The sequence below is a fragment of the Thalassophryne amazonica genome, chromosome 7 (assembly GCF_902500255.1).
Source record: "Thalassophryne amazonica chromosome 7, fThaAma1.1, whole genome shotgun sequence".
Lineage (NCBI taxonomy): Eukaryota > Metazoa > Chordata > Actinopteri > Batrachoidiformes > Batrachoididae > Thalassophryne > Thalassophryne amazonica.
The window spans coordinates 36,791,758-36,814,462 of record NC_047109.1 but is presented as its reverse complement, the minus strand read 5'-3'; the positions used below and the strand labels follow the sequence as shown (position 1 = coordinate 36,814,462).

At 41.4% G+C, this 22,705-nt stretch overlaps 1 protein-coding gene across 1 annotated transcript; it reads right to left on the bottom strand.

Moving 5' to 3' along the window:
- Positions 1–10,352: 10,352 nt before the first annotated feature.
- LOC117513796 (apolipoprotein A-I-like) lies at positions 10,353–12,326 on the bottom strand. Its single transcript, XM_034174024.1, has 4 exons — positions 12,182–12,326; positions 12,044–12,093; positions 11,093–11,243; positions 10,353–10,965 (listed from the first exon to the last, which is right to left on the bottom strand). Exons 2-4 carry the CDS (start codon positions 12,081–12,083, stop codon positions 10,380–10,382), a joined length of 777 nt encoding a protein of 258 aa, XP_034029915.1. The 5' UTR covers positions 12,084–12,093; positions 12,182–12,326; the 3' UTR covers positions 10,353–10,379.
- Positions 12,327–22,705: the final 10,379 nt, after the last annotated feature.

Sequence of the window (22,705 nt, the reverse complement as noted above, 5' to 3'; positions counted from 1 at the left end):
TAAGCCACAACCCCAGATGGCCAATCAATCCGGGGATTGTGTTTTACCATCCACGGGAAGCCCAAAATCACGCGGGAAGTAGAAGGAGTCACATAAAACTCTATCTCTTCCCGATGATTCCCAGACACCACCAGAACTACTGGTTGTGTCTTGTGTGTGATTAAAGGGAGAAGGGTGCCATCTAATGCCTGTACCTTCAAAGGTGAAGGAAGCACCACCAGAGGGAGCCCTACCTCCCTTGCCCATCTGCTGTCCAGCAGATTCCCTTCTGACCCCGTGTCCACCAGTGCTGGGGCTTGAAGGGTTAAATCCCCGCTCAGGATTGTGACTGGGAGACGTGTGGAAATACGTGTACGTCCCATGTGAATGTCTGGACCCACCCTTAACCCAGTCTCTAAGGGCGGGTGTTTGTGTTTAACCGTTTGGGGCAGTCTCTCTGCTGATGCTCATTTGAGCCGCAGAAAAAGCACTCCCCGCGGGCCATTCTCCTCTGTCTGTAAGATGATCTTAATCTGGCCCTGCTCGTGTCCATAGCATCGTCAGCAGGGGGAGCTGTTGCCACACGGAGCGCAGAGGCTGTGGAGCATGGGGAGGGCGGAACCTTGTCGGAACCGGAAGGGAGAGGGACAGCGCGTGCCCGGCCATGTCCTTCGTCTCGCTCCCGACGGCGTTCCGCTAATCGATTGTCCAAACGTATAACTAGATCAATTAGACCATCCAAATCCCGCGGCTCATCCTTAGCCACCAGGTGCTCCTTCAGGACCGACGACAGTCCATTTATGAAGGCGGCGCGGAGCGCAGCCGTATTCCAGCCGGACCTTGCAGCCGCAATGCAGAAGTCGACTGCATACTCAGCTGCGCTCCGACGTCCCTGTCTCATAGACAGCAGCACTGTCGAAGCGGTTTCGCTTCTGTTAGGGTGATCAAAAACCGTTCTGAACTCCCTCACAAACCCAGTATAAGTGGTAAGGAGCCGTAAATTCTACTCCCAAAGCGCTGTAGCCCAAGCGTGTGCCTCACGTCGAAGCAAATTAATGACATAAGCCACCCTACTGGCGTCTGAAGCGTACATTATGGGACGCTGTGCAAAGACGAGCGAACACTGCATTAAGAAGTCAGCGCATGTCTCCACACAACCTCCGTACGGCTCCGGGGAACTTATGTAAGCTTCAGGGGATGGTGGGGGGGTTCGCTGGACGACCAGTGGAACGTCTATGTTCGGCACCGGGTCAACAGGAGGAGAAGCTGCAGTCACGCCCTGAGCGCGCTCTTCCACCTGTGCGGTGAGAGCCTCCATCCTACAGTTGAGGATGACATTTTGCTCGGTCATTAAATCCAACCGAGCAGTAAAGGCGGAGAGGATTTGCTGCAACTCACCGATCACGCCCCCTGCAGACGCCTGTGCACCCTGCTCTTCCATTGGCTGTCCAACAGATGGTTGACGCCCCTCGGGATCCATGACATTGGCCTGAGATATCCTGTTGTGAAAGTGTAATGACACGGACCCACAACAGGGGGCGTAAATGAACGGACAATAGATGAGCCAAAAATACAACACTTTACTGTTGTGAAGCGTGCACAACGAAATACAGACAAATACAGAATTTGGACAGAGTCAAATGTACTAAGGTGACGTGTGGGCAGGCTCAAGGATAGAAGACGTCCGTCCAGAGAAGAGCCGGATCCCACACGATTTCCACTGCCACCGAACCCGGAGAATACTGGAGCCGCCAAGTTCCGAGTCCCCAGGTGGCCACCGTCTCCGGCTGTCAGATCTGGTACTGCTGGCAGGAAGCAGAAACAGTTTTGTGTGGGTGTGTGTACACCCAGCAATACAATCAGCGACAGTTCCTTAATGGTGGGTAAGACACCTCCACCTCCAAAACAGGAACACAATAACAAGTAACAGTAGTACCTACTGAACACGGCTGAGAAAATACCTCAAAGGCAAATGATATCTCGGCAGCGGGGTGGAGATGTCGTCCAGCGTATATGGAGTGGTTGATGAGTTGATGATAGGTGACAGCTGTCAGGAGTTAATGAGTAACAGCTGTCACTCTTGGCTGTCCTGTGAGGCGGCAGCGCCCTCTCGTACCTGAAGCCCGCACTCCAGGCAGGGCGCCCTCTGATGGTGGACCAGCAGTACCTCCTCTTCAGCGGCCCACACAACATATCATTTGATATTGCTACTTTTCTTTCTTACTTGCCTGCACTGATTTTGGAGTTGGCTTTTAATCTCGTTGTAGATTGTATAATGACAATAAAAGGCATTCTATTCTTCTATTCCTTTTTGAAACATGTTGCAGGCATCCATTTCAAAATGAGCAAATATTTGCACAAGAACAATAAATTTTATCAGTTTGAACATTAAATATCTTGTATTTGCGATGTATTCAATTGAATGTAGGTTGAAGAGGATTTGCAAATCATTGTACTCTTTTTATTTACATTTTACACAATGTCCCAACTTCATTGGAATTGGGGTTGTATTTTGCTTACATATCCATTCCCATACCATGCCCACTATCTAAATAGCAATATGCCAGATTTCAGTGTGCGTGACTGTTAAATGAAATAACAGATGACAAACTGTCATTAGTCATGGGAATTAGTCATGGGAATGCCCAAAACATTCCCATGACTATATTAAAAGACTAAATACAACCAAATTACACCCACCGTCTTAATTTGCATTGAAATTATGCACCATGTAAATACAGTGTCTTGCAATAGTATTCATGCCTTTTCTTGTTGTTGTTACTCACTTCTGCTACTCACTACTCAATTCTGTACACTATTCAACCCGCATTTATTATTGTAGATGGGGAGCCCCCGAATATGGTCTCTAACCCCCTTGACAGCACTATATTTACACTACTCTGTGAAGAATCCCAGTCCCAGCCCTGTTCATTTTTTGTTCATTGGACATATGCAACAAAGCTCCACTTCATTGTGGTGGTTATTTAGGTTAAGTTATTCAGAAGGTCCATAACCCAGATGCTGGTGGGGTGTGAATGTCCTAAATCAGTACGTTTTATGAACAGACTGCCCGGGTTGACCATGTTAAAGACAGAGCTGAATTCTATGAAAAGTATTCTTACACATCTCCCCTGGTGTTCAAGGAGGGTTAGCGCACTATGAAGAACAGTGGTGACGGCATCTTCTGCACACCTTTTCATTCTGTCGGTAAATATGGATCAAAGGTGGGTTGGAGACTGACTTTGATGTGCTGCAGAACCAGAGGATCAATTCATTTCATGATAAATGGTGTAAGTGCAGCCAGGCAGTAATAGGGCACTGAGGACAGATTGTGTTTTTTCTCATGGTGCGTTCACGTCAGTGTCAGAAATACTGTCACAGAATGCAAGTAAGCAATCATCTGTGAGTATGTTCTTGGAGATGTGTAGATGCAGTCAATGCAGTATGTTGATAATGGATCTGGCATTGGTGGGTAATAGTGGTTCCTGTAGCTGTCTCCTTAGCCTAACCAGTAGGCCAGACGTAATGTGATATGGATGCACATTCCTGAACCATCCACCAGATGCCATTGTTTACTAGGTGGTAGTATAGCACATCATGTAGTCAAGGTTGGGTAGGATTACTTTGAAATGTAATCCAAAAGTAATCAGATTACAAGTAATCCAAATGTATGTACATACATACATGTAATCCACATGTATTCTTTCAAAGTAATCCTACCCAGCCTTGCATGTAGTCCTTTTTGAAGAGGCTCTGGAGCAGTAATCCAAACACAGGTGTTTCCCACATTTCAAAATGTTTCAGAACAGTGTTTTGAGTTCACAATCAGTAAATTCCAGCACAGATAAAAACTTTTGGTGTTATCCCCATTCGCAATTTCTACACATAATTTAAGTCCAAGTACTTTAGTTGTTCTTTAGTAAATTTTTGTCCCATATTTGGCAAAACATGGGCATCATGCTTCCCCCTGCAGTTGCAAGTTGAAGTCAGTAGCTCACATAAAGGTGGGCATCACATTCTGTAGGGGCAGACTGGTGGAAGTTAAATAGTTTGAACAATGTTGTGTTTTCAGTTGATTTGGTGTGTCAGCTTTAATGAGTTAACTACTGAACCCGACATCATAGAATCACAGCTGTTTTTATGATGTTCCTTGTGCTCAGCTGCATCTAGCCATGATGAAGTGGTACAGAGGAAGGTTTTCTTAAAAAGACGACCTGAAAGTTCAGCTAAAATTTGCCAGAATGTACATCTGAGATGCAAGCCGAGATATGATGTTTTGGTGGAAAAAAAAAATCCTCCACTATACTACTTCATTATGAAGCTGTATAACTGGTGATACAAATGCAACACATGCACTATGCACAATTTCTTCAATCACAGCCAGAGAGGCATATAACGTCTTCTGGGTTGTCTGGGTGTCTTGGTGGCTTCCCTCACTCTTCTCCTTCTTGCACAGTCACTCAGGATTTGAGAACTGTTAACTCCACACAGATTTACCATAGAGTGCCAAACTGTTTTTCTTCATAACTGATATAAATAAAGTTCAAAACATATTCCGTGACTTGGAAATGTTCATGTATCCATCCCCTGACTTGTCTCAAGAAAACTGGCAAGTTGTAGAGATTCGCTTTGAGTTTGAGTTTAAGGAAGATAATTTTAGAAATTTTTATATTAAGAAGCCAAATTTATTTTATTTAATTTATTTATTTATTTATTTGTATTTGAAATGCAGCGGTGGGCACAGTTCTGCTAGCCACTAATTATCAAAGCTGATGTTTCCACTATTGGATTAGCTTTTCAGATAACTTTGAAAACCATCATCGGACTAATTATCTTCTGATAAATTTTGATCTGATAAATTTTAGACCGCTAACACATTTTTGCAGGTGCGGTAAGCAAAGCTTAACAGTTATAAACATTTATGAAGTCTGTAATCAAAGACTTAAATACCTATGTGTTAAATGTTTTGTAATAGATGCACAGTTCTACTTTCTGGAAACAGAGAAGAGCTGGTTCTAGGAGAAACCGCTCTAGCCTCTGCAAACAACGGAAAACTAGTCAGAAAAAAAAAAAAATAATAATTTTATTTGACCCCATACTGATGCACTGGCAATATCACCCAAGTCATCGAGAGGCATACGTTTTTAACTTATGGTTAAAATTTTAACCAAACTAATTTCAGACAAGTTATTTAAATTAACGTCACATGTGAAGTTTTATAAAGTGAAAATATCAGATATATGTTTTAGTTTTAAAGTAATGCACTAATTTTGAAGGTTTTAGTGTGGACATGCTGTGTCGAGGTGCATTATGGGTAATCTCAGGACATTCACGACAGAAGTGCATTTGAGACGCTCTCATCAGGCTTCACATGGAAAACAGCATTAAACCCTTGTGCCTAAAACTCTCGTGAGTATGTTCTCTGGGTTTATAGATGTTGTTATTGTGTTTGTTTTATGTAAAAATGCCAGAAGAAGCTCAGGTTGCTTCTCCATTATTTTCAGTTGAAATCATTGTGAGCTGCAATTTGCTTCCTGTTTGCTCTTTAATGTCCTCCTGCTTATGTCAAACACTGTCTGTCCTCTTTGTTCCAGAGTAATATATATAAGATGTCTGAAATTCAGTTTGCGTTTATTAAATTTCGCACAGCTTAAACGTAGCAGACGCGGATTATCTTGAATTTTGTTTTGGCAAGTTGTCACGGTCTCTATTGCCATCTACTGGCCAGTAGTGTTCATGGCAGTATGAGCGTCTGGATGCCAGGAGATGGAAGTGTTCTACTGATTTTGACCCCGGTTATATCAGACGGTTGTCTATCACAAGTTGACTTTTTGGCTTTGCAAATGGCTTTTATTATTATTATTATTATTTTTTTTTACAAATAAAAAAAGGCATATTTTCCAAAAGCACATTTATATGTAAACACCAACACACACCTCACATTAATGTGTTGGTTTTTACGTTGAATGAATGAGTCAACCAATCAGTGTTAGCAGAGGCACATTTTACCCATAATCCCTTTGGCACCTGTCTGTGTTGTTACAAACAGAGAGAACAAAACTTCAGAATTAGTGCATTATTTAAAATGAAAAGATATGTTATATTTTAACTTTGTACAAATGACAGAATTGACATTAATGGAGTTATTCTATCGGTATTAATTTTATTTATAAATCAAAACCATAAGTCAGCACTACTTTATTTTCCAAGACCTCCGCCTCACTTGAGTTGAGCTTTGACGCTCCTCTCAACTGCACTGCTATTGCAAGCTATGTAGTAAACAAAAGCTTCCAGCAGAGGGCAGGATGGTCAAAGACAGAAGTGCTGACTCATTGTTTGGGTCTGTGGTTGCTTTTGATGCTACTGGAAGCAATTGTGGTGTTAAAACTCAAACTCAGCTTGTTAGTAGTTGCAAGTATACAGGAGACAAAGTTAGCTGTAGCGTCCGATAAATTTTTGGGTGGGTTATCGGTTTAGCTTTATAAAAGATCATTTTTCAGTTAGGTGACTATCTGTTATCAAAGCTAACTTTTTGGTTAGCTGTGCCCACCACTATTGAAATGGCATAAACATAAAAAATATATGAAAAACCAAGGGGCCCAATACTTTTGGAGGGCACTGCATATACTGCTGTGTAAGTCCCACAAGGTGTTAACAAGGTTTTAATATTCAGCACTAAACTCAAATTAACACTCGCGAATCCAGAAATTAACCAGATGAGTGTTTGCACCATAATTAGAGGTGATCCAGTATTAGATTTTGAGGGAGTGTACTGAAATCTGCCACTGAGGCAGATGTTGAGGCAGCAGTCCAGAACGTGCTTCACCTGAGCCAGGCAGGGTGGTGGATGCACAGCCTGGTGCTGTGGCTTTTAGATTAGATTAGATTAGATGTTATTGATCCTTTGGGAAGACTCCCTCAGAGAAATTGAGGTTTCAGCAGCATTGTATAGCAGCACACTAGGTAAGAAGCACACAGAGTAAAAGTGAACTTGTGCTAATGGTGCTGATGAAGTGCATTTTGAAACTTTACAATGTAAATACAAGCAACTCAGAAATTATTGTTTTAATTCACTTATTCAACCTTTATATGAGCAAATAGTTCAGGACTCATCAGAGCTGCTGTTTGTTTTGAATTTGGATGACTGCCTTAGTAGTAAATGTTTATATTTATGTCAGTACTTCATATGATCTCACGTGGCAGGGGACATGTAAGAGTGACATGGGATGGGGTTAGTGCACAATAATCTTAAGTAAGGCGAGTAACGCAACAGCCTACAGACTCATGCAAATACTGAAGTCCTTGCAGTCTGACCAAAACAGTCAAAAAGAAAAACGTTACAGTCATGAAGTGACTTTGGGAATGTTTTGTGTGTGTTCACTGCCTTTTCTCTGTGGAAAGTTTAAATTTGCTTCACAGTAAAGCAAACGATACTGAAAGCAGCATGATACTCGAAAGTCGCCTCTCAGCTCCTTCTTGAAGAACGACCACAAAATGATTACATATCCCATAACATGTTTTACATAGTCATTATGTTCAGGAAGTAGTCAAGATGCATATACTTGTATTTTCATAGAAATTAGACTTGCACAAAAACATTTTGCAATCACGTTTAGAATCAATCCGTTGTGCACGTTTCACCTGTTAATCGCTCTGCCATATTTTTTTTTTTGGGGGGGGGGGGGGAGTCTATGTGAAGCAGAATAAATTAAAGAAATTCAAGATTTGCAATATTTTGTAATCTACTGTAAGTGCCACAAGTTATGGCAGTTTCAGTTAAATATGATCCAAATGTCCTATTTCATTATTTTTTATTATGTTATATTTCTTGTCATTTGATGTTATGTATAGTTCAGAAATAACGTTAACAGTAAAATACACATTAACGCTGGATGGCTATAACTCCGCCCTCCTGCTCCCTCCTCCCCAGTAGTCAATTAAAAGCCACGCCTCCAACATGGAATGGATAAGCCGTATAAAAAAAAATCATTTAATTTCTGGAAGTAATGCCATTTATGGATACTGGAGGATTTATTGCTTTAATCACCTGCTTGTCAGACTTTGTTCTCTTTGTTCAGCTCTGCACTGAAATTTGACATCGAGAGCAGCTTCACTCAGTCACAGAGAGAGAATGAGACACTGGTCTTTGTAAACATGCACAACAAAGCACAGCACTCTGCCTCATAGTCATTGATTGGCAATCCATTTTTTAAAAAAAGTGTCACTATTCAACTCAAGGCAGAACCGATCAATAATCGGTTGACTTCTGATAAGATGGTTTGAAAACACTGTGGTGCTCTGTGCTGAAGGTGGAGCTGTGTGTGTCTCTTCACTCTGACACCGCATAGAGATGAGGTGAGAACATGCATGGATTTACAGAATCGGGTTTCATTTATCCTAAAGCTGTTGAACAGAAAATCACTTCTACTAACACAGGAACATCACTGAAGTACGTTGATTTTTGACCAGATTTCATTCTAAATGCAGCTGAAAATTAACGTGCCACATCGGGCAAGTGAAGGGTGTAAAAGTCTGTCAGTGAGTGAACAAGCATGACTGTTGAGCCCTGCCAGGTTGATTTAAAACAAATAATTTAAAAATATTTAATAATGTTTTATGAACTTGAATCTTGTCTCGTCATTATACACTAACACAAGAACAAAAAAGGAAGATATTTAAAGCTTTTCTACACATAATGGTTGCCTAAAATATTTCAAATATTAATTATTTTCAATATGAGCTAGTTTGACCTAAATATAAACATTGTGATTAAGGCATCTAGCCTTGAACTGGTGCTTGTGTTAAGTCGTTAAAACATCATCTAATGGTTTTCCTCGACTAAGTACAGATGTCTTGGTGACATATGCAAAAGACCTTACAGAGACATCTCTGCAGTGAAACTTGATACATCATGCCAAAGTCAGCGAGACGTACATGTGGTGTCTGGGCTTGATGTTCTCCATCTATGGACATCGATCATTCAAATTTGAACCATTACTAATTTTTTGGTCATTTTGAATTTTTTGCAAATCTGTGTTTTTGCCTGTGCTCCTACAATTTTTGCTCAGATGTCACAAAGGTTACCACATAAAATGTTTGAACCAAGTCACCTGAAAATTCTCAGATGGATTTTGATATTTCTTCCTGTTTTGTCACAGCTGGTTGCCAAATTGGAGGTGCTGTGGCAGAATTCACAAAATCTGATAATGTTCATTAATGAATTACTGTTTTTAACCAAATTTGACGGACATGTTTACTATGAATATTTGTAAAAAGCGATACCTTAACTGACCTGATGGGGTGCTACAACCACCAAAATATACATTTTTGGCAAGAACTTCTGAAACCGGAGTCCTAAAATAAAAATAAAATAGATCTGGATTCCATGGAAGATTCTCCATCTAACCATATAGGCCCTGCCCACTTCAGCCTTGAAAATCTTTGCCCATTGAGATTTTTCTGATAAACTGTTTATTCGCTATTCTGTCAACAATTTCTCCTCTATCTTCACAAAATGTAGGATGTACAATATTTTAACCAGTCCAAACAAAGTTATTGAAAGGATCTCTGAAGGTTTTCCTTATGGACAGCTGTAACACCACAGCAGATTTTGACAACACTAACTGCATGGCGCCATTAACGGCAAAGTGTTGTGGTTATGAGATTTAGTGAAAGCAACATCTGAAGATGCAGGGAACATGGGGAGCTTTGCAAGGGTGTGTTATTGATAGATTGAATTGGACCCCGCCAGTCACTGCTTGTGGCTATATTTAATTTTGTTAATTGACTTATTGCTTTGACCAGCTGGCTGGGGTAAACTAACCCACCTATCCACTAACCCATACATCAAACACTTTGCTGTGGAAGCCCAACACTGTTACCAGTTCAGGGAAAAGACACTGATGTGGTGTATCCTAAAAAAAGTAGAGATGACCTGTTTCTGTACATGTTGGAAAGGTGCAGCTCCTTTAGGGTATACAGTATATTCAGCCTAAATTAATAAGTAAAACAAATATACAACCATATGTACCCACTGAGAGTCACACACATCAGTATTGTAGGTACGAGGCAAGTTTAATGATAACTTTGTCATACGTACCACACTTTTAAGTAGTGATGTCTTTGCTTTTTGCTTCAATTCCCATTTACCATTGTTTTGTTTTGCCCACGGAAAATAACTTTCCAGAAAACAAACATTACAAATGTTTAATTAGACATTGATAGTAACTGTATATCACATAAGAGACTCATGGGATTGTGTTTCATGTAATTGCATTACATAGATCAACAGTGACTGTAAATATATCTACAGATGTCTTTAGTTTTTAAAACTGGTAAATGCCAGATAGAAGAGTTCTTGGTTTCATGTTGTTTTTAATTCAGTTTCTTCAAGTTTAACATCATGTGGCAGTTGACTTATTGGCATCGACAAAAGATTGGTAGAGGGAGTTGAGGTGTTGCTGGAGGTTTTGGCTGTGGGGATTCAGCTGTTCCTTCAGTTCATCAGCATAGGGGGCCACAAACTGTTGGAGCTGTTGTATTTTCTGAGTCAGCTGCGCCTGGACCTGCTCAGTCATGGGTGAAACTTTCTCCTTGAACTTCTGTATGTGCTGGTCCACTTTCTGCTTTAGATTCTCAGTATGGGGTCCAAGCTGAGCCTCCAGGTGTTTGACACTCTGGTCCAGATTGCTCTTCAGGAGGTCGCTCTTCTCCATCACGGTGTCCTTCAGGTTCTCCAAATTTGGAAAGGAACCCTGCAGCTCCTGCTTGATCTGCTCCACACCTTGTTCGATCTTAAGTTTCAGGTCATCAGTAAAGGGCTGTAGCTGCTCCTTCACAGAGCTCAAATCCTGGTTCATTTGGACTTTGAGTGCATCAACCTCTGTGCTGATCTTAGTTATCAGCTCCTGGGCTGAAGAGGGAATCTGATCCTGGAGGGAGACTGCATACTTGGTGGCCAGTTCGGTGCTTTCTGACAGACGGATGCTGGAGGATAGATCAGAACAAGGCAGTGAGATCAAACCAAAGTTTGGACTTTTGGTCTTCTTTTATATATATATATATATATATATATATATATATGCCACCAGTATTCTTGTCATGGATGGCCTACCTGATATCCTTCCCAAGCTGGGTTTCCTTGATCATCTTCATGGTTTCCTCAGCTGTCTGGGTTACTTTGCCAACATAGGCCCAGAAAGCATCCTCCACTATTTCTAGCTGTGACTTTGGTTGATCGGCATAGAAGATGTTGGCCTGAGAGCCTGTTTGGAGAGTTCAAGATTTTAATAAAAAATATTTATTTATTTATAAATTAATAATATTTTAGTTACATAGGAGTCTGACATATGGGGTTCAGATGCAAAAAAAAATGCTATTGTAAATGAGGGTTTAGAAAATGTACAGATTTCCATAAATAAAATGAAAATGGTATGTTGAAATTCTTTAATATTTTGCACATTCATAGTTACTGAAGCAGCCAAATGCTACAAGTAAAAAACTGTGGCTTTGGAGGTACGAGTTTTAAAGTTAAAAGAGTTTTCTATATTTTCATATATAAAACCAGCCTTACAGATGGGACCAGGTGGCTTGCACACACACAGTGGTTTAAAATGTGTATATAGCGTATGTACATTGGCCAGTTTCTATTAATTGTGTGAAACAAATCATTCAAAATTCTACTGCAGGGCTCAAACTGTGCTGATATATTGTATGACAAATTTTGTTTACCAATCCACTATTCTTCTCATAAACTCAAATGTTTTTCTGCAAAAATAGAATATACTTGTGAGCAAAATTAAATGCAGTGTCATCAGCATGCAACGTTAGTTTACATTTGTTGACAATTGTGATATACGTCAGCAAAACAAAATCTGACTGAACAGAGTTAACAACAGGGACCTTCTTGTCACAAAGGATGCAAACTAACACTAACATGACTGTAAACATCTTATTTTTTATTGGTTTTACTAATAGTCAAATGTGATGTACATTAAATATGGCACATTTCTTCCCAGATCCAAAAATATGCAGAAGAAGGATAAAGCTGCATCATCATACTCACCGGTGCAGATGGCTAGGACGAGCACAGCAAGGACCTTCATCTTTTCAGGTCTTCAGACAAAAGTACAAAATATGCCTTTTGTTAGATGGTAAAACATTTTCTTTGCTGTTACACCAATTAATTTCTCTCATCTCTTACCTTAGTTTGGGAGTGTATCTGGGAGCCCACCTGGTAGTGCCTGTGAAGCTGAAGACGTTGTGTGGCTTATATACCCATGCATGATCTCAAAGTCCAGCTGATAGTGCCTTGCTGTCACTCAGCCGCACCCTGCTTCTCTTGCTGATACCAGGTTCCAGAAAAATCACATACGGCCCCTCCACACACCTCACAGAGCAGATAACACCAGTTTTGGTGCTTCATATGCATCTGCACTGTGTTCAGTTTTACATTATTCTGAGAGGAATGTTTAATTTCTGAATCCATGGCTGAAACCTGCCCTCACAGGTCCATTTGGAATCATTAGAGATAGCATTTTGCTTAGACACACAAAGCCTTTATTCTCACTTTCTTTGATGTTGAGCATTGATTAGATAGAGTGGCTTTTAACCGTCTTCATTAGCTTGTCATTCGTCAAGATAATGTCCCAGTAACTCATATTAATAATGAGGCTGCAGTTTCTGTGTTACGTCAAAGTTCAGCAGCAGTTACAATGTGTCAGTCTGGTCAAAAGTCAACATGTCTCGGTACTGTCAGCTTTTAAAGTACAAAGGGCCTGATGTCACTCCAGATGTTTCAGAGTTCACTCTGCAAAACCAATTAGCAATATAATCATTTTACTGGGTTTTAGTTCCACTGGAAAGCTGATGCGTGTTGTCAAACACGCTTAACTACTTAATACAAAATTATGAACTGATGAATACAGCAGAGTTGTCTTTTCATGAGTGCGCAGAAGCATATCTTCAGATTTGTTTATCTCCTGCCTCTTGATGTATACAAGACAGCTACTGAATATTTTTCAATGTGTAAATTATTATTACTGTTATGTGTCGACGCGGGTTGAGGAGCGGACCTGCGTCAGACAGAACCCAGCGCTAAAAATAACCAGAAAGCGGTTCCAACAACAGAAACAATTTATTTTTCACCTGTGCATAATAATGTGTACAAAACTGAAAGAACGTCCTTCTGGTGGAGTGACTATTGGTGCGCTCTTAAGCGCCCAAAAGGATAGAAGCCCGGCGTTCCTGGACCCACTACCACCAGACAAACACCCCCCAGGTGGACACGACAAACTGACTCTCTGTGAAGCAAGAAGAGGTGAGGTAAGTCAGCAGTTACAACAATATCTTTCAAAAGACACACGCTATCAGCAACACATTCAGGTCTGTATCTTTTTAACTTTATGCAAATGAGCAGCTTCTCACAACAGGTGGAGGATCACTTATCCGCACGCCACAGCAGTGAGAAGCAAACTGCACAATTCTCATCACAATTCCAGTATACTGCGTAACAAAACACCAAGTTACTATCAACAATTAATCAAACACTTAATTACCTTTAACGTGTGCTGACAGCATGTGTCCTCACCCTTCCTTGCTTCACGGGCTCGATGTGTCAAACCAGGCGCGGTCCTCAGCATCTCACAAACGAACATCACAAGGTCGAGTTCCCGGCAGTTCTGCTTGAATCACACATGCCGTAAATGCAGAACGCCATCCAATTATCTGCTTCAGCTGAAAGTCTTTAAGGTTGCATGTGAGCACCAGTCACAGGTGCTACACATGATGTTGATGAGGGTGAGGACTCTTCAGCCAGCACCTTCTCCACAGACAAATCAGTTCTCATGCCACCTGAAGAGCAAAGAAAAGAAAAGAACACCAAAACATCCAGCCACACCCCCCAACACACAACAATTACAGTGATTTTGGTTTGATTTATTCTTTTTAACTTGGGAATTAACAGTTAAACAGGGACTTTGTTGAATGAAAGCAGACATTAAACAGTGGACAGACATTTGGGACACTGACCACCAACGTGGAATGTTTCAGACACGGGAACCATCCTGGATGGACATTTCGGACACGGGCCAGATTTTAAAATTATTTATCTTTTATGGATGTTATATACAAGGTCTGTTAGAAAAGTATCCGACCTTTTTATTTTTTTCAAAAACCTGATGGATTTGAATCACGTGTGCTTGCATGAGCCAACCTTGAACCTTCGTGCGCATGCATGATTTTTTTCACACCTGTCGGTTGCATCATTTGCTTGTAAGCAGCCTTTGTGTGAGGACATGTGCAGTGCGCTCGGCGGATTTTCATTTCAAGGAAAATGGCGTAACGACTGGAGCAGCACGACTGCATCAAATTTTGCCACAAACTGGGCAATAGCCAGTTGGAAACCATTCGGATTATTCAGATGGCTTTCGGTGACGATCCTCTGGGCATCACACAGATTAAGGAGCGGTACAACCGGTTTAAAGACAGCCGCACAACGGTGGAGGGTGCGCCGTGCTCCATTCGGCATCAACACGCTGAAACGACCGGATCATTTCCAAAATGAACGCTGTGGTGATGTGGGACCGTCGTGTGATTATCCGAGAAATTGCGGAAGAGGTGGACATCAGCACTTTTTCGGCACATTCCGCTGTGAAAGAAGATTTTGCCATGAAAAGAGTGGCGGCGAAATTCATCGGCACGAAGCTGATGGTGCAGCAACAGCGCCTCCGTGATGAAGCCTCACAGGACATGTTATAACATGCCCTGACATGTCCAGCTTGTCCACAATTTCTCAGATAGTCACACAACTGAAAAGCCACCGAAAGCTGTCTGAATCTTCCGAAAGGTTGACAAGCTGGGCATGTTACAACATGTCCTGTGACACTTCAACACGGAGGCGCTGTTGCTGCGCCATCAGCTTCGTGCCGATGAATTTTGGTTGTACCACTCCTTAATCTGTGTGATGCCCAGAGGATCGTCACCAAAAGCCATCTGAATAATCCGAATGGTTTCCACCTGGCTATTGCCCAGTTTGTGGCAAAATTTGATGCAGTCGTGCTGCTCCAGTCGTTACGCCATTTTCCTTGAAATAAAAATCCGCAGAGCGCACTGCACATGTCCTCACACAAAGGCTGCTTACAAGCAAATGACGCAACCGACAGGCGTGAAAAAAATCACGCATGCGCACGAAGGTTCAAGGTTGGCTCATGCAAGCACACGTGATTCAAATCCATCAGGTTTTTGAAAAAAATAAAAAGGTCGGATACTTTTCTAACAGACCTCGTACAATATATTCCACATTGTAGCTTATATTGATGGCTGCGGTGGTGGCATGGGAGAGTTCAGGGTGGCGATGGCTCTCTGAAAGAAACTGTTTTTTAGTCTGTTGGTCCTCGCTTTGTTGGACTGTAGTGCCTGCCAGAGGGCAACAGGTCAAACAGCTGGGAGCTGGGATATGAACTGTGCTTGATGATGTTCTGAGCACTGCTGAGTCACTGGGTGGTGCTGATGTCCATCAGGGAGGGGAGAGAGCAGCCAACAATACCCTGTGCTGCTTTGACTGTCCTCTGAAGCCTCACTCTGTTTGCCTCAGTGCAGCTCCCGTACCACATGGTAACACAATGCGTCAGCATGCTCTCGATGGAAGTGCAGTAGAAGGCCACCAGTAGCTTCTGGTCCAGATTGTTTTTCTTGAGGACTCTCTGGAAGTGTAGGCACTGCAGGGCCTTCTTAATGACAGTTGTGATGTTGCCTGTCCAGGAGAGGTCATTGGAGATTTGGACTCCCACGAACCTGACTGTGTGGGCCCTCTCCACACACTCACGTTGATGTGGGGAGTCAGATCTGTCCATGATGATCTCGTTTGTTTGTTTTTTTTTTTTTGGTGTTCAGTGCCAGGTTGGACCTCCTCTCTGTAGGCTGCCTTGTCCCCCTTTGAGATCAGTCTGACCACTGTGGTGTTGTCAGTAAATTTATTGATGATGTTGTTTTTGTGGGAATATTTAGCATTTAAAAAAAATTGTCCCCATAAATTTTTTTTTTTCTGACAAGCATCCATGTAAACCCCACTGAGATCAAGTGGAGCTGATACATAACTCTATTTTATCAATGCTTTTCATGTAAATGTAGCCATTCACACTGTACAGCTTCTTAGAATATACAGTATTTATTTTTTTAAATAACACTAGCGTGTTGCCCGTGGGAATCCACAGGCTCTAGATTGGGTAGTATTTATAAAATAGGTAGCTGACATTTTTCAAGGGTAGTAATAAATTGTACAAAGTTTCTGTAACAAGTTGGAATGGTGCGTGAGTCCAGAATGTTTTTAGAACCTTAGACCTCAACAGTTTTTAAAAGAAGAGCTCAACCCTTTTATTTCCTGTTAATTACAGTATTTTTAAAATCTGAATTTATTGTTTTAATATATTTATAAATTCTTTAGGTTCTTGTTATCATACATACTATTATTATTATTATTATTATTATTATTATTATTATTTTATTGATTATTACTTCTGTTTTGTCATTTGATTTTTAAATGGACCACACTTTCTTGTGTCTATCATGTATTTTTAAAGTATTTGCAATTATATTACATGCTTATGTTGAATGTATTAGCTAAAATCACACATGCACGCATGTCTTTAATATATAGATGATTTACCCTCCCTTGCTGGAATGGCACGTGAGTCCAGAATGTAATTATCACATTGTTTAGTGTTGTTAGCTAATATCCATAGTTTTTTCAAAAATATTAGTCCTATCAACTTTCCATTTTGGCAGCATTCATCTCGACCAAAAATACGCAAGCTTACCAAACAGCAAATGTCAGCTCTCCACAGTTTGTCTGTGATGGAGGTTATACTCATGCATGCAAAGCATTTTGTCTTTTCTGCATTCTGCTCCAAGCAGGTGCTTTTAATTTTGCACACCCACAAACAGACTGTGGCAGAAGATATCAAAAGCACTACATTTTCCACTCATGGTAACAGCAACATGACACTTAACTAAACTGACTAAACTAGTTGCACTCCAAAACACTATAAATCAATAACACTAACAAAACTGTTAAACTAACATGAACCCCAATAACAACATTTAAAACCCCAAACTTTATGGTGCATTGAAACACAATGTCCACTGTTCATTGGTTAGCTAATATCACTAATTGTTCAAAAAATATTAGTCCTATCAACTTTCCATTTTCACAGCATTCATCCTTGACACAAAATACATAACCAGAAATGTCAGTGCAGCAGTGGATGACAGATGCAAGAGTCTGTCAGGAGGAAACTCACTGACTTTTTATACGCACACACTGATTACAAGAAAAGAGATCACAGCTGAGGATGGTTACCTTTTGTAGCCATTCAAACGCATCTGTGTCAACTTGTGTGCATGTTATCAGGCCGAAATCACCACGGTATATAAACCTTTGATCAGAGTCATTTGGGTAGTTTCTGTTGTCATTATGATTTAAAAAGTGTAAACACAGTTGTTTGACAATAAATACCTGCCATTTATTTTATGATGCAGAGACACTACTTGGTCAGGGGCAGAGAAAGGAGCAGACCCTAAAGCATATTTTGATTGTGGTATGAAACTGGAGTGCCTGGAGGAAACCCACGCAGACACAGAGAGAACATGCAAACTCTACACAGAAAGGGCGGGAATCAATCCCACAACCTTCTTGCTGTCAGGCAGCAGTGCTAACCACTAAGCCACCATGCCACCAATGGAGCATCGGCGCTCCTATGTTCCTCATGCTATTATTCTCATTGCTTGACCTGAATACAGTCTTTTCGTGAGGTTATCTTCTGTTATCTGCAGGCTGTAATCACTGCACCATGTAGACAGATTATTACTGCATGCCTTTTGGAGGAGAAGCTAAACAGCAAGATAGCTTCAGACTGACTTAAATGTAACATCACTGTCTGCAATATGGCCTCAGCGGCCATGTGACAGTTTGCTGAAGCAGCAGCGGAAACATGAAGGGAAGAGCAGCGACAGCATGGCAAAGACTGCTGGACTTTGTGCTTCAGACCTCGTTATTTTTCTTCAGTATAAACAAACATACTCAAATAATGTGTTTTAGTCAAAGCAAAATGGCTGAAAAACTAACTGGGCCTGCAGTGGGATGGGGAATATTTGGCCCCAGTTGCTCTAGTAAGTCCCTTCAGCTTCACCCTTGTTTTTACTCGGGGTTGCTCCAGCTGATCCACAGTGGGTTCAGCTGGATGAGACACAGCCAATTACTGAAGCCCTTTAGCTCAAATCATGAATTCAGTTGAACTGTTTCAACAGGATAAAGCAAAGATAGATTCTTTGGTGTGACGTTAGCTGACAGGTCTCACTGAGTCACGAAGACATGGGAAAAACCATCATCAGTCCAGGTAAAGTTATAAAGCTATTTCTGAGACTATGATTTGGCAAATGATGAATAACCGTGATAGCCATTATCAGTAGATGGATAAAACATGATTTAACATTGAACCTAAAAACCAAACCAAAGGTTTCTGACCTTCAACTCGCCCCCAACCCGAAAAAGGGTCACAAAATAGCCAATGACATCATTAAAGGCACTGCAGACATTTATCACTTCAGTAAAGGGCATGACTCGAATATTAGTTAAACAACGTGTTCAAAAATGAAAAGCTATACATTTGTCTGAAATTTTCCATAACAAACCTTCATGACCCTCAAACATTCAGTAAGAAATGTCCTGCAGGCAGGGGTCCTGTTGCATCTGGTAGAAACCAAAAAACAGTTTGTTCAAATCATCCTCCCAACAGAATGGTTCAAAATACTCCAAATTAAAGTTTAGTCAAATTATTTAATTAACATTTATTTAAATAAGGTGCCAGCACTGAACACAGGCGGTTTTTAGTTGAAAACCCTGTAGGGCGGTTGAAAGAAAACCGTTGTGCCCAGTATAATGCATGTACGTTCCACCACAGTGATGTGAAAAGCTGATCTCCAGTTAACCCAAATGTTTTTCTGCAGTTCTTCCTGTTATAGGTGGTGCAGTCACCTGGCTGCATCTCTCTCTCTCTCTCTCTCTCCCTTTAATATGATGACTAACTCATGTTTTTGTAGCGTATGTTACACAACTGGAAACCCCTGAGCAGAAAACAACACAGATGGAAGGTTAAGAGTCTTTATTTGCTGCTATGTAAGCGGGGCTGAATGGCGTCCAGATCAATACAACCAGTGTTGTTGTCAGTAACACAGAACACAGATTACCACTTCAAAAAGTCAACAGCATCACTGAAGACAGCAGCAAATGGAAAATGGAAAATCCAATTTCATGAACAATAGGTCAGTAAACATGAATCAAATAATACAACACAAAGGGTCCAATAGATGGCAGGCTACACTTGGAAGAAACAGGAAGCCAACAAAGGTCAGCAGCTAGAGATCAAAATATTGGAAATAGAACATAAAAATATTGGTTTTCACACATGTCAATGTGGCACTGGAGGGAAGGAATTGAGGTGGTAAAATAGTGAATAAGCCAATGACGACATCCATAGTACGAGCAGGACCATCAAAATAAAAATGTAAGAAGAAAAATAGTGTGGACACATCACGAGAAGATAAATACTAGAGCTATTGTTGTGTGGGCCGCTGAAGAGGAGGTACTGCTGGCCCACTACCACCAGAGGGCGCCCTGCTTGGAGTGCGGGCTCCAAGCACGAGAGGGCGCCAGACCCAGAGGATGTGACAGCTGTCACTCATTACTCCAGCTGTCACTCATCTACACCACCATATAAGCCGGACTGCAACTCCACCTCCCCGCCGAGAAATCGACTACCAGTACTAAGGTAATTTCTCTGCTGAATTTAAACTGTGACTTACGTCTGATCTGTTTGCAGCCGTTGTCCTGTGGTGCCCTTTCAACTGGGTTGGCGGTCAGTGAGAGAAGCGACGTCTTCGCCTCTCACTCCATCCAGATAAGTGGTTCCAGGAGCTGCTAGTGTGTTCCTAGGTTGGAGGTGGAGGTGCTTCCTCCCAACTGTGTTTGGACTGTTAATTACTGAGTGTGCGGACTCACACTCACACATCATCTTTCTGTTTTCTGCCAGCAGTACCAGGGTCGACAGCTGAAGACAGAGGCCACCTGGGGACTCGGGACTTGGCGGCTCCGGTGTTCTTCAGGCCGTTGGTGGTGGAGGCCGTGTGGGACGCGGCTTCTCTCTCGTCGGGCGTCTTCTATCTTCGAGCCTGCCCACACGTCACCTGGTGTTTATTGACTGTGAATATTAAGACACGTTTCGTTGTGTAATATCACAACATTAAATTGTTACCTTTTGGCTTACTCATTGTCCGTTCATTTGCGCCCCCTGTTGTGGGTCCGTGCCACGACACCTTCCCAACAGCTATAACACATAGGAAATAATACTAGACAGAATAAAAACCAGCCATCAGAAAACTAATACCAGCAGCATGTCTGTGACCAACAGACATGCTGCCTTTATCTTGGTGATTAATTGCAAACATTTGTTTTGTCTGTAGATTTTAGGTGATGTAATGAGTTGCACGCTTAAAGGTGGATAATGTCACATTTTTTGGAAGCAGTTTGGAGACATTAAACCAAATTTAAGAGGACAGACAATACAGGATTTATGATTGTCACTGCAAAGTCAACCTGTGCTTCAATAAAACATTGAAAATGGATTAGTAGGTGGGGTTCCAATACTCTCCAAACGGTGTAAACTGAAATACACACACACACACAAGCACACACTCATCTTCACCCACTTAGTCCAATCAAGGGTCGTGAGGGGCTGGAGCCTATCCCAGCAGTCATAGAGCACGAGGCGGGGTACACCCATGACAGGACGCCAGTCTGTCGCAGGGCCACAAACAGACAAACAAACACATTGACACCCACTCGCTCACCTATAGACAATTTAAAGATTCCAATCAACCCAACCCGCATGTCTTTGGATGTGGGAGGAAGCCGGAGCACCTGGAGGGAACGCAATAAAACATGCAAACGCTACACAGAAAGGCCACACGTAGGAATCAATCCCATGACCTTCTTGCTGTGAGGCAACAGTACTAACCACTAAGCCACCGTGGTGCTCCTGTAGTGGAAACCCAGCTACTGATTTGAAGTGATTTTCAATGAAGTGATCAATCTGTAACCTAAACTGAGTCTGTTTTTGTTCTTTTTTGTGCTGTTCTACATGTGGTTTTGCTGGCAGAGCAGCACAAAGTGGTGTTGTTCTCCCAGAAATCTACTGTTATTTTGACTTCATGTCTTAACATGTCTTGATTGTTGTCACAGTTCGTGTCCTAGTTTGTCTGCAGGCAGATCAGACTCCTGATTCTTGCATTTGTCACGACTTGCCATGAAGCAACCTCGTCTGTGACAACACATCAAGTCCAATCAAGTCTGGGAGCATGTGCTGGTGTCACGTATTGCCAAATCCACAATGCCATGGAACCACCTTGGGCTCTGGATGGCAGCCACTCGGGTAGATAACTGGCCCATCACCACAGCTCTAAAATGACCATCTGTCTGCTGCAGCCAGGTGAAACGTGGGCACTCCTTTGACCTTTTCCAGTCACTTTTGGAGTCAGGCACCTGACTCCATAAGCTCTTCCCAGGCATCTCTTTGTCTCTACATGATTGGAGCATTTTTAAATTTTGACCTCTGTGTAACCCTTCATTGACCTCTACATGGCTGCAGCTGCAACCCTGGGATTGTTGTATTACATTTTTGTGTAGGCCATGGTCAACTGAGGCTGTATTCTGTGTGGTTTCATCACCTTAAGTGGTACTGAAATCCTGCTTGGCACATGGACTACTTTAGGTGATTCACAACATCTCATGGAGCAAACTCCCTATATGTGCTATGCAATCCAAACAAAATAAATACTTAACATCAACAAAATTGCAGTTTTTTGAACTTTTTATTTTTAACTTATATTGTCTGTTATCTATTTGTTACCTCTGCCAACAAAATTGGAGGAGGTTATGTTATCATCCCTGTTTTGTTGTTTGTCTCTTTGTCTGATTATGAATAGCCTGGAGCCCACAATGTTTCATATATCAATATGAAATTTTTACTGAAGATTCATATGCTGATAGCCAAGAAGTGATTAAATTTTCAAGGTCATAGGTCAACAGCCAAAGTCAGGAAAAATCTTGGAAAAGTGGAAAATCCCTTTCTTTAACACAAAACGAATTTTCAAAAATTTTATAAATCTGTCAAAAAAGATGAAATTTTGTTCATATCTGAGAGCTTTATGTAGGATGGCAAACTTTACTGACTGACAAAGTTTGATCTGGATCTAATCCAAATTACAGATTTTGTGGCCATTTAAATTTAACATTGAAAACCCAATTTAATGTATATTTTACAATACATGTTAATGAAACATGCCCCGTATCACTCTCATTTGTGACAATGAGGTGCAAACAGACACTCTCAGTGAACAGATTACGTTTGATCCGCATCTGATCTCTATTGCGGATTTAGAAGATATTTAATTCTTTTTAACATTGAAAAGTTTCTAATTTGGTGGCATGCCAGAGAAATGAAGGTATATTATAATGATTTCAACACAAAGTAAATATGTGGCCAATCAAAGAGAACTACACCTTTAACAACTGCATATACAGACATTCTATCCGAACAGTCATTGGGTCAGAGGCAGGGTACACCCTGGACAGGATACCAGTCTATCACAGGGCCACATATAAACAGACAAACAC